Source organism: Argiope bruennichi, chromosome 5, assembly GCF_947563725.1.
Source record: "Argiope bruennichi chromosome 5, qqArgBrue1.1, whole genome shotgun sequence".
Taxonomy (NCBI): domain Eukaryota; kingdom Metazoa; phylum Arthropoda; class Arachnida; order Araneae; family Araneidae; genus Argiope; species Argiope bruennichi.
In genome coordinates this window covers 81923740-81941568 of record NC_079155.1, presented here as the reverse complement: position 1 = coordinate 81941568, position 17829 = coordinate 81923740, and the positions used below count along the sequence as shown (strand labels likewise).

At 30.0% G+C, this 17829-nt stretch overlaps 1 protein-coding gene across 1 annotated transcript; it reads right to left on the bottom strand.

Moving 5' to 3' along the window:
* Positions 1–14657: 14657 nt before the first annotated feature.
* LOC129968311 (probable G-protein coupled receptor 45) lies at positions 14658–15686 on the bottom strand. Its single transcript, XM_056082166.1, has one exon. It carries the CDS (start codon positions 15684–15686, stop codon positions 14658–14660), a length of 1029 nt encoding a protein of 342 aa, XP_055938141.1.
* Positions 15687–17829: the final 2143 nt, after the last annotated feature.

Below are 17829 nucleotides of genomic sequence, written 5' to 3'. Positions count from 1 at the left end.
GGGGGAAGCCCGTTATAAGAAAAACAGGTGCAATTTCTTTCCCAAACAGGAAGGAATATGGATGCACTGAAATGTTTTCCTTTTGGAAGTCATGAATACCCTACTAAAATAGTGCTTTATACCGCCATCTGCCGATTAAATAGGAAATATTTCTCTTGGCACAAATTTCGTTTTTGTTTCCAGTTAAGGCGGAAACTCAACAGAGATTTAGGAATATTTATTTGAATGTACATGACATAAAATATTTAATGGATGAACATTCTTATTATATTAAAGTTATAAAAGAATAATTAAATTTTTCGATAGTATATTTTATAATAATAAAATAATAGAAAATGAATTTAAATATCTCTTAAATATCTACTGTCGAGGAATAAAATAATTCCATTAAAATTCGTAATTTCAAAATGTCTTTCAAAATTAAAACTCCATTTAAAAATTAATTGAAAAAGTCGTGAAAAAATTTGACAAGAATGTAAAAAAATCTTTCTGGGTTATTAAAAATTGATTCTTACAGATGCCTTTCGTGGAAAAAAATTATTTATAAGATGTTAAGCATCAAGGGGCAAAAAAGTTGCACGAATGTATTTATTTTAATATATAACAAGCAAAATGTTTAGTTCTGTAATAAATTTTTAATGTTTATATCGCAAATTCATTCATCCAAAAATTCTTTTTTAAAAAAATGAAAACAAATCTCAAAAACATGTACTATATAGTAAAGGAATACCAAATTTGAATATCATTTATACTATACAGCAAACAACAAAAGCATACAAAATAACGAATAATAAATCATTCTTTAATACTTTCAATACTATATAATAATATTTTATCGTGTCATTTGATGTTATCACATTTTAAAATGAAAAACTGTTGCATAACTTGTCTGGTAAAAAAAAAGAGAGAGTTTCATCTTATTTGTTTATTTATTATTATTCATATTGCCATATTTCTAAATCATTTGTCTTAAATTTTCTAAAACATGTAATAACAATTTGTGAAAAAAGGGCACAAAGATGAGATTTAAATCATTAAAAAAAAGGTAAAATTTTTAATTTCGTGATGGTGTAATTTTTTGTCGAATACTGTCCCCTAAAGTTTTGTAGAAAAATGGCGAAACGTAAGTAAATTTCTCATCACCTGAAGTGGCTGCTATTGGCGTACATTTGTTTTATTTACTCACAAGGATATGATTATTCGTGCCTAATTGACAGATTAACTTATGCCTATTTCTGCATTGCTAAATCACTATTTTTAAGCAAACGGCACAGTGCTGAAAAAAGTTTATACCGAAATATAACTGAAATTTTAAAAAATAGTGGTAATATAATTCAAAGTTTAAAATTAATAATAATTAAAAGCGATATTGTAAAAATGGAATTAATATTATAAAAATAATAAAATTTGGAATTTAAAAAATATTGAAATATTTTTGTTAAGATTAATTGCTTCAAAATTACAGTAAAAAAACGGTAAAATTTCAGTTCAAAATTTAAATAAAATTTAATTAAACATTTAACCAAGTTTTGCACTTTGAAAAGTAAACAATGTTCTTTTTTTGTCTTGAAGAATAGATGTACGAAGTTAGATCGAAATCGAAATTACAGTTTAGAAGGACAGATGGAACATACATGCATATACTATATAACGTAAATGCAAATATTCTAATTAATAGTTAATTCTAATAATTAGAATCTTAAGAGCTCCATTCAGATAAATTTTGTGGAGTAATTAATTTATTGAAAGTAATTCATTGCAATAAAATGGAAATATCCATAAGAATTTTTTTATATTCTTTTTTTAAAAAATTAATGTTATCTTCATTTCTTAGGTTTCAAAATTCCTAAGTATTTCTGAATATCTACTGCCTTGTAATTAATATAATTGATCTATTGGAAGTGAATGTTATTATTGTCTGATACCAATAATAAATATGCATCCATGGTTAAACGCTTTTTTTTTATATCCACCAACGCGAATCTTATACGAAGTGGATTAAATATAAATACTTATTTTAATATACTTTCTAAAATATTACTTACCAATGTTATTTCTCTACATGTTCAATTTTAACTCGTGCATCATTTCCAACGAATCGGGATTTTTTTTTTTCATTCCTTTATGATAAAAAGATGTCGAATGTGTACGAAGCAAATCGAGCACAAATACGTCTATTTCTTCATCTGATGAAAATATCTCTCCTCTGAACCATTCTTAAAGGATTTAAACAAATGGTAGTCCAATGGTGCTAAATTTAGAACATATTTCATTATTGTTCAAGGAAGTCTTTTTATCTTTATTTTTGTATTGCATCATCTGTGTTATTCTTGAAGAAGGAAATTGCTTGTAAAGGGAAAATATTGCAAATAGGAATAAAACATCTTTTGGACTGATATAATGATTTAATTTTACATTGACCTGTTATAAAAGTTCACAGTAGTACACAACATTAATTATTTAATGTCCATAAATAAAATGGGCATCACAATACCTTGAGGAATTAAGAAAAAAAAAGGATTGAGAATTTTCCAGCAGACAGGCAACGGAATGTTTTGTTTCTTATACGCCTCCCATACTTTATACGTAACAATTCTCATAACTTTCTTTAAAGCTTAAAATTCCTGCTGAAAATTCATCGCCTTCTGCTTCATAGAGTTTCATGTATCAGTGATAATATTCTATTCTTGCAACCAATTGATTTGCATTTGAAATTCGAAATATCCATCTTGCTGCAATTTTGCAAAATTGCATTTTATTCCGAGTAACTAAGTGCTCCCATACATTACTTGTATTCATGTTTTCACAAATTTTCTAAGATGTTATGCATCAATCATCAAAAATAAGCTCAAGAAGGTTGTCGAATTTTCCTTCTAACTGTACACTTGTTCTCATTGCGTCGGTTAAGAGTCATATTTTTAACTTATTCTCTTCCATTTTTAAACACATTGTGCATTTTTTCTTACTTGAAATCACTATAGGTTCCCATTAACTAACTGGACAGACAATCTGTGCCAAATTTCAAAAGATTTCGCATTTTCATTCGTTAAAAATTTAATGATTATTCTCCATTCAATAGATTATATGTATTCACTGATCATGCTAGCCAATAAACAAAAATATTTAAGAAGAATAAGATGATGCCAAACGATTATTTGAACGGTAAAATTTTTTTTTTTATCATGGTTGCTATAGCAACACATTTCAAAATAACGGTCGCTATTTTAAAAAAAAAATCTAGCTTAGAATTTTTTTAACTTCATAGTGTGAGACGTTTTTTTTTCTGGTTTTTTTTTCTGGTTTTTTTTTTTTTTTTTTTTTTTTTTTGGCGTATTTCCTTTTTCGTAACTCTGCTCATTTATTACAGTTTATAATTTTTCTTCATTTTTATAATATTTGATTTGAGAATATTAATTAATTTTTTCCATTTGTCATTAAGTTTTTTTTTTATATACCATGTTCCTCAGCATCATAAATGCATTTGATTTTGATTTTCTGCAAAGGCTGGAATAAATATTTCATGACAGTGTTTATGGTACTTGTCGATCAATATATGAAATCCTTGCTGTTAAATTTGTCGAATGCTGAACAATTGCAAGATGTGATCAATTAAGTAAACATCGTTTTCGAATATTATATTAAACATTAGTTTTTCTAAATTATATAACAAATATCACAAAATTTATTCCAATTCTTTGCTACAATCTTTATTGTTAGGCAAATAAGGATATAATCAGATTAAAATTCAGCTTCTGAATGGTAAAAATTGGAAATGTTCATAAATAAATTTGTTTAAATAAAATCTTCAATTCTTATTAATGAAAAACTTAATTTTTGAAACGAAAATTCAATAATTCAATAATTGGAAATTCAATCATTTTCGATTTAAATAGTTTGTGTTTTTTGTTCATACATTTATATTTCAAAAACTAAATAACATAACTTTAAGTAACATAAATTATCTATGATCTTGAAAAAGTTAAATTTTGGAGGAAATTTGTCCGACTGGTGTTAAAAGGGCTTTTGAGTTTTTACGAGTACAGAGTTTGGAGAGAATTTAATTTTACGCATCGCCAGAGTTTTTATGCAAATAGTTTGCCATTAAATCGCTTTTCCTTAACAAAATAATATTTAAAGGATTTTTTTTTATTATTTCCGATTACCTGATTATTTCGCTTGCAAGTTCCAAAAACATTTCTATTGGTGTTTTCTTCAATCTACAAATTTTTCTTTCTTTCATGATACTTCGGCAAAGATTGGGCAAGATTATTCTGATTTTTTATGCTCCACATGCATTTTCCTTATTACCTTTTTTATGAACTGCGTTTTTTTGCCTTGATAGTTAATATAATTTGAAATGATTGTAAATATTCCATTCAACATGTGCAGTTTTGAAATGGGTACTTAAAAACGTACAATATTTTAATTAGGAAAAATTCCAATTACAATACACTCCCTAGTAGCCGGTTCGCGATTATCCGGCTTCCGTACTAACCGGCCTAGTTTTCTTTTATCATAATTAGATGAGGATGGCTAGGCACTGCATTGGAAACTTTGCCAAGGCATTGGAAGCGGGCCTCTGCTATGATTCTCCAACATGTCGAGTGCAGAATACAAGTTGTGACAGGAAAAGAGCAGCATTCTGCTCGCTGGTCGTTGTTTCGTCAGTGTGTCACGGAACTCAATTGTTGCCGTTGTTCCTGATTACAACTGCGCAGTACGTACAGTATTCGTAAATTGTTCTTGGGGATATGCTTAATATTTTTTTAAGTGTACTACATGAAGATATCAAAATGGGTGATAACTTAAAAAATAGTTGCAATGACATGGAGGAGAAATTACGCGCTATACAACGATTAGATTCTGGTGTAAAAACGAAATCCGGCAACTGCTTCCATATTTCACCGGGCCGCGTTCACATTCTACTTGTCTTCAGATAAAAGGAGGGCTTAGTGCTCGATAGGAAGTGAGAAAATACGTACTGTAAAGTGAGTTTTGATATAAAAACTTTGTATTTTAATATTAGTGGGCAAAGAAATGAGTTCATAAAATAACGGCCTATCCGGCCTTTTTCTTATTTGGCCTACCCTTCCGCCACATTAGGCCGGATACTTGGGAGTGTACTGAAATTTCATTATGTACCCGAAAAAATTCGATTTAACAAAATTTCAACCGTTATCAAAAAATCGAAAGCAAACTAACTAAAAATTATCCGCGATTTTGTTTGGAATTGAATCCAAATAAAAGAAACATAATACTAAAATATTTTTTAAGTTAAATTAAATTCTTCAAATAATTAGATGAATTCTAATTGCATTAATCTTTTGAAAAAGTATTAATGTGAAAGGCAGGTTTGTTTGTTTTTTTCCTAGCTCCAATGGACTATAAAAAGGAGACTAGAGTAGAAAATAAAAGGAGTTTATTACTAAAAGTTATGTATAAATATTTTTCTTTATTTTTCATCTTAATCGCTGTAAGCTGTCGGGCATTTGTCATGTCAGCTGATCAGATTTTTGATGTTCTCTACGAAGAATGAATATCGCAGGTTAAAGTGAGTTAGGCCTGAACGTTCCTTTGAACGCTCCTCATTAGTCTGGATGATTTGGCCTCCCAGTCAGTTCATCATTTCAAGGAAAAGATGAAACTCACTCGACTCTAAGCCGTGGTATCTATGATCTTGTGCAACGATTTGATCACATAGTTTGAAAGAAATGAAAGATGTTGGAATCCCAGGCAAGGAACTAGACGACCAGCACACTAAAATTGTGACTTAAAAAGGTGAATGTTTAGGTCTTCCTGTTCCATATTCTTTCAAAAAAAGAACACTCAAATAATTACAATCTAATGAGTAACCTCAAAAGTAACGGATGAGGTTACTCATCCAACATGTAAGGATGTAACAAAGATGAGACCTAAGTAACAGCAACATTCTTTGAACAAGGAGGGGGATCTAAAACATAGCCAAATAATATGACAAATTCCTGAATGTTCACTACGATTATGTCAAAAAATAACCAGTTTTGCACATAACTTTTGTTAATAAATGCATTTCATTATCCATTCTATTCTTTATTATAGCTTAACGGAACTTCAAAAACCACTCCTCTCGTATAAAAAAATCTAACTGGAAAATTCCAGATTAAATTATATTTAAATTTCTGCTTCTTTTATTTTAAATGAATGTTTTTCATTTGAATACTTATAAATGTAGATCAAAACGAAAGAAAATGAAAACTGTTTGAAATCAAATTTGTGCGACCATTCTCTTGATATTATCAACGTCAGCAATTTTATTATATCATTTCTTAGAGGTTGCTCTCGTTAAGTCAAAAATTACTAGAGTCAACATTGCAAAAATAATCCTTACATCTATTAATGAAAAAATATACAATTTTTTAGTGCTTAGTTATGAAATGTTACTCTATTTGGAGATTATTAAGGAACTACTGTTGTGATTTTATGCTAATAGCTATTGTATCTTAAACTAAGTAATTTTAGCAGTTTCATGGCCGAGAACAGAAGACACTTTTGAATTTTTAACTTTAATTTATTTCATCCCCGGAAGGCCTAATTTATGTACAAGGAGAAAGCGATGAAGTACACAGTCTACAGTCTTGGAAAAATCATGTCGGATGTTCGTGTTTTAGGGGTCGTACACAAATTAACAAAGAAAGTAATGATTGAATAAATAAATAATAATTTTGTTATTTATTGGTTCAAAAGTATTAAAAATTTGTAGAAATAATAACTGAAAGGAAAGATTACTTAAAGGAAAGATCACATAAGTTTTTTTTACAAGTTTATTGACTGTGCTATTTTTAAGTTATATTCTGTATTTTAAAGTATGTTTCAGGAAGCATAGATTTTAAAATGTGTATTTAAAACTAAAGATATAAAGCATATCTTATTTCCTTATGATGCATTCCTGCGTTGCGTCATCTGCACTTAAGCTGTAAACATTTGCATTTTAAATTGTGATTAACCCTTCACCAACTTTGTTTTAACATACCTTTGAGACTTACCATGATAAAATTCTGAAATTTTCTACATGACCTTATTAGATGATGGGGCACATTTTACTCACTGGAAATTTTTTGTACGAGGTCCGTATAAAAATTTAAATTTTGTATTTTTTAAAGTTTGATCCCTTGGAAATTTTAATCGATTTCATAGCATTTTGCATCTTTTTTTAACAACTTTGTAATTTAAATTATATGTCTGTGATTAATATTTAGACAGAATTATATAAAATTTAAGAATAATTAGAATTAAATCAGTAGGAAATGGGTAAAAACAATTTTCAATAAGCGTTATTAAATGTTGAGGCTCAGGGAGAAGACTGATATGATAAATTAAGTCTCACATTCTAAAAGATTGAAAACAGCTGACTTAAAGTAAAAAAGTGTGTGAGAGAGAAAGAGAAATCAGAATTTTCCGTTAAGTTTATAGCAATATCCAAACTCTCTGCAGGCATTGCCAGCTTTTTCCGCTTCTACCTATTCAGCATTCCTGAGATGTCTCTTCCCATGGCCTCAGATCGTCGTCGATTGGCCGAAATGAAACTGATCACACCCTCATTTCCGGAGCGCCGCGCTAATTGATGCTTCGGGATAGAATTTCCTCTCGACTTTTGTCTAATGGACCCTCATTACTGTCGTCCCGACCTTGGGACCATGACGTCATGGCTCGAGGAAGCATTCATCCCTTTTGACCCCGTCCATGGCATCCCATAAATTGAAGACGACCAACGCATTTTGCCTTAAGTCCCTTTTGGAAACAGCTGATGTAATCGCAATTGGGTTTTTTTTGTTGTGTTTTTTTAATCCGTTGTGTTTTATTGGGCGAATTGGCTTACGACATTGTTATTTGTGTGACGTCGGAATTTCAAACAATCATTTGTTTAGGAAGAGAAAAAATTACGATCTCTTCATTTCAGCATGAGTGGGACATTCAGTATATTTTTTCCCTCTCTTTTTAAAACAAAATTTGTATCAAAACTATAGTGCTATTGTGTGTATGTGTCTTTTTTTTTTTTTTTTTTTGTATTAATGTGAAGCATTCAGCACTTGTAAAAATGTTTTTCCCGCCTTAAAGCATTCAGTTTGTAGAAGTACTTTCTTCTTGTAAGAAATTCTGTCATCAGAGAATAATGAAAATAAAGTTTCATCACTAAGATAAAACCTCTTTAATACGTTGTTCACGGTTACGCTGTAAAGCAACGTAATTACGAAAACGATGTATTTATTTATTGGGAGTATGCACGTGACTCCATTCCTTTTTTAAGTTTACAAAATGGAGCCCGCTTGTTATAAAAATGAAAGACCAATTTTTCCAAAATATTTCCCCTCAGAAATTATTGCATTTGCAAATCTTTCGAACAAATGAATTCTTCGATGAAAAAAGCCAATCAGTCTGCACGAAAATTGAACTTATTTTCAGAAAGGGTATTCTGCTATTTGCTTATAGTTTATTGGCGCAAGAGCCATATTTGGCTAAACTGCTCCTCCAAGCAAACGGTAAAATCAAATTACATGTATAAAAAATACATATTAAAATTTATAAGCAAATTTATCAGCCAAAAAATGCATAAAACATGACAATGCAAGAAAATAATAAGAAATTAAAGCATCTGAAAATGAAAAAAAATGGGTAAAAAAAAAAAGGCAAAACTGTGAAGCAATGTAAAAAATGTTAAATGAACAACACAATGCATAAAACACTAAGTATAAAAACGACGAGTAAGTATAAAAACGACAGTTTTTAACAAGTTAAAAACATTGAGTGATATGATGTCCACTAAGACTTTTAAAATTAAGGAAGACAAAGAAAAAGAAAAAAAATGCGCACGATATTGATGAAAAAAGGACATTCAATTAAAATATGATGAAAAGTAAAATCAGCATTGCATCTGTTACATATAGGAACATCTTCTCCAAAAATAAGATATTTGTAGGTAAAACCAGTATACCCTATGCTGAGATATATCAGTTTGACATTTGTCACGCGCATAGCAAGAACAGGCCACATGTCCGATTTTACTGCATGCGTTTTGGATCTGCAAATTCCATAGCTTTTGTAAGTAGTTAAAATATGACAGGTGATTTCATAACGTCCCAAAACCGAAGCATTTTGGTCAAAAATGCCGAATCAGATTCTCCAGCTAAATCTGTTTTCTGATTCCCAGAAATGCCTACATAATTCGAAACTAAACCGATATTAAAGCTAGCTTGTCGTAATAAATTCAACTTGAACAAGTTGTGGATAGCAATTGGATGCATCCGGCTATGATAATTAGGAAGTATTTTCAAAGCATTCATGCTATCTTGAATAAATAATGAAATTACGTTGAGTAAGAGGAGAAATTTGTTGAAAAGCATAGAAAATTTCTACCAATTCAGCAGTAAATACGGATCAATTAAAGCGAAGATGAGGACTCAGTGCCTTAGATGGAAGCACAATACCACAACCAATATGTCCATCTAATTTCGAGCCACCCGTAAAAACAGGCATAAAAAATAAATGCCGAAAAAAGACGATGTAAAAAAAGCTGCTGGAAAACAACATGTGCAGTTGATGATCTATTGAAACCTGTGAAAGGACTCAAAAACGAAAATTGTGATATATTCCCAGAGTGGAAAGTGAAAGGAGTCAATCGTTTTAATATGAATATCTTTAAGATCCGAGTCATGCAGGAATATTTTGGCTCTCTCAAGAAAGAAAGAATGTGAGTAGAAACGGGTAATATAGAACAGTAGAAAACCAGCTGACAACCAGTCCTATAAGGTGCTTAAAAATAGACTTTATTCGGAAATAAAGTAGGGCAGCCAATCTCCTACGCATTAAACAAAGGGGCAGTTAGTGAAAAAGGACATACAAACTTTTTGCACGAGAAGTACGAAATTCACCAGTGCAGATACACAATGCGGAGTGGTGGATGGTATACAATCTCCTCAAGACAGATGAACGGGTGGAACATACACCATAGACCTGTTAACATTTCGGGAAAGAATAGCTTCTTTTTAAATATGGAGTTGGGAGGTTCGATCTGCACCCCCGAGATGTTCTGGAAAGCACCTTCAAAATATGAAGGCCTTCTCACGCTTCTTTCATAGGGAACTTTGCATCGAGTAATTCAAGTTGTAGTCCGGGAGAAAATCATCTGGTAAATGCGGAGAATGGGGTGAATAATGGTAATGGCGGATTTATCCTTAAATGTTATTCAAAAGTTTTTTTTTTCAAGGTTCTGACAACATATGGAAGAGCAATGCTGTAATGGGAAAAAAAAAATCTCTTTAGATCTTTTGCTATGGTCTGGATATTTCTCCTTTAGTGCTTCATTCGAATCGATCAACTGTTTGTTGTATCGTTCACCATTGATGATTTTATCAAGTAATGATGGCAGAACTCAAGTAAAATGGCAGACTCAATGGGATCTGTTAACTGAAAACAAACTTCATAGTGTTAAACCTCGTGTTGAACATTGGCCATGCCTTCCAAATAGAAAAGCAGACGCTATCTTAACCCGTTTGCGGATAGGTCATACCAGATTCACCCATCGCCATCTACTTTTTGGAGAAGCGGCACCAGTGTGCTCTCAATGCAATTGCACCATGTCTGTTTACCATATTCTCAGTGAATGTCCAAATTTTAGTACTCAACGTTTATATCATTTTAACAACTCCACATTTTCACATTTTCTTGATAGAATATCACATGCTAATCTTTTTACTTTTTTGAAATCAGTAGGTTTTTACCCCCATATTTAAGTAATCTTCATCTTTTTCTTTTTTTTTTTTCTTTTACATTGCTTTTGAAAGCTGAAATTATATTTTTTATCCTAAAATAAATACAGTTTGGCGCAGCTTAGTCAATACCATGGCTCTTGTGCCAATAAAATCCAAAAAAATCCAAAATCCAAATCAAGTAATGATCCCAAATTTGCATCTAGGATCTTTTTGGTGGTAAGCCATGCGTTCTTCAATGTGTATTGATATAATCATTTTTAAATTGCCAATGTCTTTTTTCGTAAATTATATTCGATGGTCCATATTCCCGTTAAATTTCCAATAGCAACCGATGTGTTTCTGCTGTACCTTTCACTGAAATGTAAAATAATTTGATAGAACTTTTCAATAATTTTCTAATAAAATCTTATATCTTATATTCTTAAATGTCTACTACCAAATTAAAATAATAATAATAATCTCTCAACTTACTCTATGAAGCAATGACATTTTATTTAAAGTGCATGGTTACAAAAATATGAACTTTTCTATTCTTAAAAAAATGATCTCAATACAAAAGAAGATAAATTTTGCTTCCAGTTAATATTTTTAATACAATTCTTAAGAAATTTAAAGAAATTCATTGCTTAAAATTTGGTATATAAATTTAAGAAATAAAAAAATTCATCACAATATTGTTATATAAAATACAAAATATATTAAAAATGGAGACATTTGTCGCAAACATAGTTGCTTGATACAAAAACGATATCTTCTTCAATTACCAATTTTTCTGCAGAGTAAAAAATTGCTTGCAAAAATTTGTATTACTTCAAAATATCAGATTAGGCAATGTGCATCCATAACAAAATGCTGAATATTTTTCGTTTTAACACACGTGACTTATGGAAAATTAAGAATCTTATCAATATTTAGATCTAAAGTTATTTTTAATTGCATTGTATTATTTACGTTGGAAATATTTTCCTACGTTCAAAATGGTCCTGAATGCATAAATTCAAAACAGCAGTGTTGTTTTTTACATCTTTCTTTTTTTTCCGATAATGTTAGGGCTATAAAGAATGCAAAAGAAGAGGATACGTTTATCCATGTGTCCGTTTATCCATTTCTTCAAAAATTAATGTACATCAAAAATCAATAATTGTATTTCTATATATAAGATTTTCATGTTTAAAGCTCACATTAAAATGAATTTTATGCATAATTTAAAAAATATTTCCATAAGAGAACATTAAATATATAATTATACAAAAAATATAAAATGTGGACAATAAAAATTTAGAGACTTTTCATATAAAGTACAGTTTAGAGCTCGTATAAACAAAGATTATTTATGAAGAAGAAATTTTCTTCATCATAAATAAACTTTAATTACTGAAGAAATTTTCAGTAACATTTTTATAGGAGAAAACTAGGAAATATAATATAGATTTTGAAGCATCGTCTCAAAAATATTTAAAAAATCTATTAAAAACAATTCTAGAAATAATAATTTGGCAATTTTATTGCTTTCTATTGTATAAATTGAAGTAAATATTAATTACAGTTTTTTTTAATTTATAGTTAAACATTATTCAAGAAAATTATTAAACGAAATTCTTATTTCATCATTGCAAATATTATCATTTTTTACACATGTAATAAATTGTTTTTACACACGTAATAAGCCATTTTTTTCAAAAGAAAGAAAGCAGCAGTTTCAAAAATCGGCTTCAGTATAAAATGAATATATGAAAAATTTTTACCATTGTAGTGAGTCTTCTAAAGAAAAGCATAATTTTATGGGTGTTTTTTTTACAATGTCTTTTTTAAAACTTTCATTTAACTTGTGCTGTAAAATATGAACTTCAATACTGTCATTGTTATCATTCTTTTTGTTACAAATTGGAAACTACATACAGTGGCTCAAACAATTGAGAGTACACCTTATTTTTACTTGATAACACCGACTTTCAATATAAATAACACATTAACGAAAAGTGCAAACATTTTTTTTTATTTTTACACATAATAAATGGTTTGATTTAGAGTAAAAACAAAGAACAATCAACAAAAAATTTTAGAAGCATTTGAAATAAACATACGCAGATTTTTATCTCAACAAATTGAGAATACACCAATGAAATTTTTGTAATATTTCGCATAGAAAGAAAGTGGAAGTATTTAGTTGCATGTATTTTGAATTTTTTAATGTCCTTTAAATGTCGTGGTACCGATTAGACAAATTTTTGGTGGTATTTGAAGATATTTTACCCCATTCTTCTTGCAACACTTGTTTTAAATGGGTTTTGTTTCTAATTTTGTTTTTTTGGACCACTGTTTCGAGTGTGGACAACAGATATTCAGTGGCATTGATGTCAGGGTACTGTGGTGGTGCGTGTAACTGCTGTTTATAATGAATACGATACTACATTTTGACATTGCTTGCGTATTATTCGGTGTCGTTGTACTGCTGGAAAATGAAATTTTCAACTAAATCTAAATTTTTAGCACCTTCCTTTAGATTGCTGGGAAATATATCTAAGTAAACCATATGGTTCATAATACCATCTATAAAAGCTAAATTTTCTACCCCGGATGAAGCCATAAAACCCCAAATCATTAAGGAGACACTATCATGTTTAACTGTAGGACGTAAATTGTTTGGATCAAAAGCAGTATTAGGCTTTCTCCATACAGTGCGACGGCTGTGACTGCGAAAAATGTGGAATTTTTTTTTACATCACTAAATATGACTTTCTTCCAATAGTTACTGGTATTCAGTTGATGAGTTTTTGCAAATTTCAAACGCTTTTTCTGAATTTGCAAATTGATAAACGTTTCTCTGTAACAATTCAACTTTTATATCCAGATAGTCTAATTACTTTCGCATGGTTTCAGCACTTACACTTCTGTCTATGATTTGAGAAATTTCTGCAGCAAGTAGAATGAACCATATGGTCGGAGCAATCTAAACGATAGTGCTAAAAATTGGGTTTAGATTGAAATTTCATTTTCCTGCAGGACAATGACCTCAAACATACTGCATATAACGTTAAAATGTGTGGTCTTTTAATTGGTAAATAGCAGTCACACACACCACCACAGTACCCTGACATCAATGCCACTGAATATCTGTTGCCCACACTCGAAACAGTGGTCCAAAAATATAAAATTAGAAACAAAACCCATTTAAAACAAGTGATACAAGAAGAATGGGGTAAAATGCCTTCAAATACCACCAAAATTTTGTCTAATCAGTACCACGACGTTTAAAGGCAATTAAAAAATCCAAAATACATGCAACTAAATACTTACACTTTCTTTCTATGCGAAATATTACAAAAATTTCATTGTTGTATTCTCAATTTTTTGAGATAAAAATCTGCGTATGTTTATTTCAAATGCTTCTAAAATTTTTCAATTTGGAAAATTTTTGTTGATTGTTCTTTGTTTTTACGTTAGATTAAACTATTTATTATGTGTAAAAATAAAAACATGTTTGCACTTTTCGTTAATGTGTTATTTTTATTGAAATTGGATTTATCAAGTAAAACTAAGGTGTACTCTCAATTGTTTGAGCCACTGTATATTCTGCGCTACTGCGTTATTTCATAAAGGTAGTCAAATATTTATAACACATATCATTGTTGATCAATATATTAAATCTTCAATCATTTGATTGCTGTCTTTTTCCCACATCTTCAATCGTTTGATGATGAAATGCGGCACCTCATCATTAGATACGAGGAATATAAGAGGAATAAATCGCTATCAATAAGATATGTCTTTCAAATTTGATCATAATGTCGAGTAGGTCAATTGTTAATAAAACGCAACTATTCCTGAGATGATTTTTTTTTTGGAGTTGAGGGCATGGTATACATGGCTCAATGATATTTGATATTCAATACTTCTAAACAAGTCCTGCATTTATATTACAGAACTGGTTGATGGTCTAGATATTTGGTACACATTCTGGGGATTACTCCTTCTATTTGAACGCAAACTATTCACTCGATTCTTCACAGTTTCAAGTTTACCAGTCAAGGCCATCCAATACTTCGATATCTTAAACGCGTAGATGAAAGGATTAACTGCACAATTGACGTAAGCTAGAACAACTATCCGTAGAGAGGCTGGACATCTAATGGACCTTGTGACACTTTTCACTAACAATGTAATTGCGAGTGGTAATTTAAAAGTCATAGCAGCCACATAAAGGCAAATGATGGTTGGAAAAGTCTTCTGTTTGAAGCGAACATCAATGTCGTAATGGCTCTTGAGAAACTGATTGCATGTGGCTGAGTGGCCTTCTGGGAGGATCTTGCAAGATTTTTTCTTGAGGGTAAAAATAATATGTACGTAAGCTAACAGTAAAAGACCACAGGGCAATACGAAAAGAAAGCTTGAAAATAGTCCATAATAAATGACATCGCCAATGCCTTGATCTTGAAATGGACCGCAATGCTCGTTTACAAATGTGAATTGCCCCACACCAAATAATGGAGGACTAGAAACAACTATGGAAAATGTCAGACAGCCACATATCAACCAAGTCGGTCTGCATCCGTAAAGATGGGTCTCTTTATGAATTAATATATAATACCTATCTATGCTAATTATCACCAATATTACAACGTTTTGTACTACTAGTACTGATAACAGAAAAGCGTGTACACAGCACATGTGAGTTCCAAATATCCATTCGTGATTTATGACAGTAATTAGATCCAGTGGCGCACAAATAATGGAGAGGGCAGCATCAGATACTGACATGAGAGCCAGCAACACATTGATGATGGAATGCATTTCTGTGTTGCGGAGGACAAGAATAGTCAGCAAAGAATTTCCAACTCCGCCTATAATGATGACAAGAATTAGTGTTGCGTTGATGGATATTCGAATTCCACCCGATTGATAAACATCACAAGAGAGGGTTTCGTTAGAAGTTGAGTTCATTATAGCAGCGAAGAAGACGACAGCATTAACTTTTAAGGACAATCACAGATTGGAAGTTATTGAACATTTCTTTCGATATGATCAGCAGCGTTTAGAGACATCTGTAAAACAAAATAAATTAATTTTTGAAATTATTTATTCATCATTAAATATTTTATTAATTTAATTATTGATATTACTTTAAATCTAAAATGATATTCATAATTAACAATAAGCTCCCAATTATATACAAATAATAAATTCTTAGATAATTTGCAAAATGAACAGAAAAGACACGAAAATTATTTTCAACATTTTTTATTTACAGTAGATTTGCTCATAAAATTATAAGCTAACGATGTTTTATTTTGTACTTAAAAGTTTATTAATTTTATTTCTCACAAATAACCTATTTTTGTTAAGTTCTTTGTGAATGTTAAAATTTCTTTTTTTTTTTTATAAATGACTGAATTTTTTTAATAATCTTTTGAGACCAACAACTACTAATGATAAAGTTTTCATTGTATTTTTAAGTTGCATTATTTGAATTTTTGTTGGTTATTAAAATTTCAATTTAAAATCAAATTTATAAGATGACTTAGTTAACGATTTAATATACTATTTAGAGAATTTATTTGCATCGAAAATTGTGTTATGAGTTATATTTAAAATAGGATATTACACTTGATGCAATGTCATATAATGAATGTAAAATATTCATTGTGCAAACATAAAATCGCTCTAGAAAATATCTATAAAACTTTTTTCCCAAAAGATTTGCAAAGAAGAATTTGAATTTTTTGATATATATATATATATATATATATATATATATATATATATATATATATATATATATATATATATATATATATATATATATATATATATATATCAAGAAAACAATTATTTCATTTACGTGAAAAAAGGGAGTTTCGAACTAATTTCTATGCTTTAAAATGAAATAATTTTAAATATCATGGGCAATGGTGGGGTCTCGTCCCTCTACAGTCTACATTTAGGTGATTTTTTAGTCGAATAAATTGAAACCAAAATTTGAGACTTGATTTCAATTTTAATAAGGTCACATATCAATTTCATTTATTTAAATCATTTTATTTTTGAGTTATCGTGTTTACAGGCTTACAATTTACAAGACAACGAACAACCAATCCTTTAACAAATTCCTTTCAAGATTTGATATGATCCTACAGATTAAATGCTAGAACTGTGAGCTGAAATTTTTTTTCCGATTCTTTACAATTTATAAATTATTGTATTCACTTGAGCATGAACAGATAGGCAGAAGACTTCCAGTGAATCGGCTTCTTGCAAATTTTATAGAAATCTACATGGTTGTACAAATATCACCCAGCGAATTTCAATAGTCTAACTCAGAATGCTTTGAGTTATCGTGTCCTAAATTCCATAGTTCCAAAATTGTATTTCTTAAAATCAAAAACAGCACCAAAGTGGAAATTAGTCAAAAGCTCGAATTAATTTTTAGACGGTTAGCAAAAAAAAAATTAATAAATAAAATAATCTATACTTATATAAAGCTCAATGTGTGTGTGTGTGTGTGTGTGTGTGTGTGTGTGTGTGTGTGTGTGTGTGTGTGTGTGTTGGCGTTCTACAGGCCAGGCCATTTCACCTACAGCTACCAAATTTGGTACATGTATACCTTAGAGGTCGGGAATGTGCACCTGGGGTCCCTTTTTTGAATTTTTAATTAGAATTTTAATTATTAATTAAAAACTAACTTTCCCGCCAAAAAATCTTCCATTTTCCCTACCGCCAAATGAGTAAGACTTCAGTTTTTTTTCCCCCCAACAATAATGAGGCAAGGATTAACATTTTTCAGCCGATTATTTCAAACGATTCTGTTTATTTTCTTAATGTTTTATGCATTTAAAATTAAACATTGTTAATTAATCGATCTTTCAGATTCATTCTGAAGTACTTTTGAATTAAAATAACACAGAATAAAGGAAATTAAAAATGTCTAATCTGCATAGCGTTACCCCAACTGGCGTAGAAAAATTCACGCATTTGCGTTACCATAACTGGCGTTGAAAATTCAAGCATGCGCATTGTGTTCTGATTGTTGACAATATTATCAACGGATGATTCTTGATTTAAATTATTTTTAGGTTAGTTACATACT

Excerpts from the sequence above, each read along its gene's own strand:
- LOC129968311 (XM_056082166.1), bottom strand. The coding sequence starts at position 15,686 with ATGAACTCAACTTCTAACGAAACCCTCTCTTGTGATGTTTATCAATCG.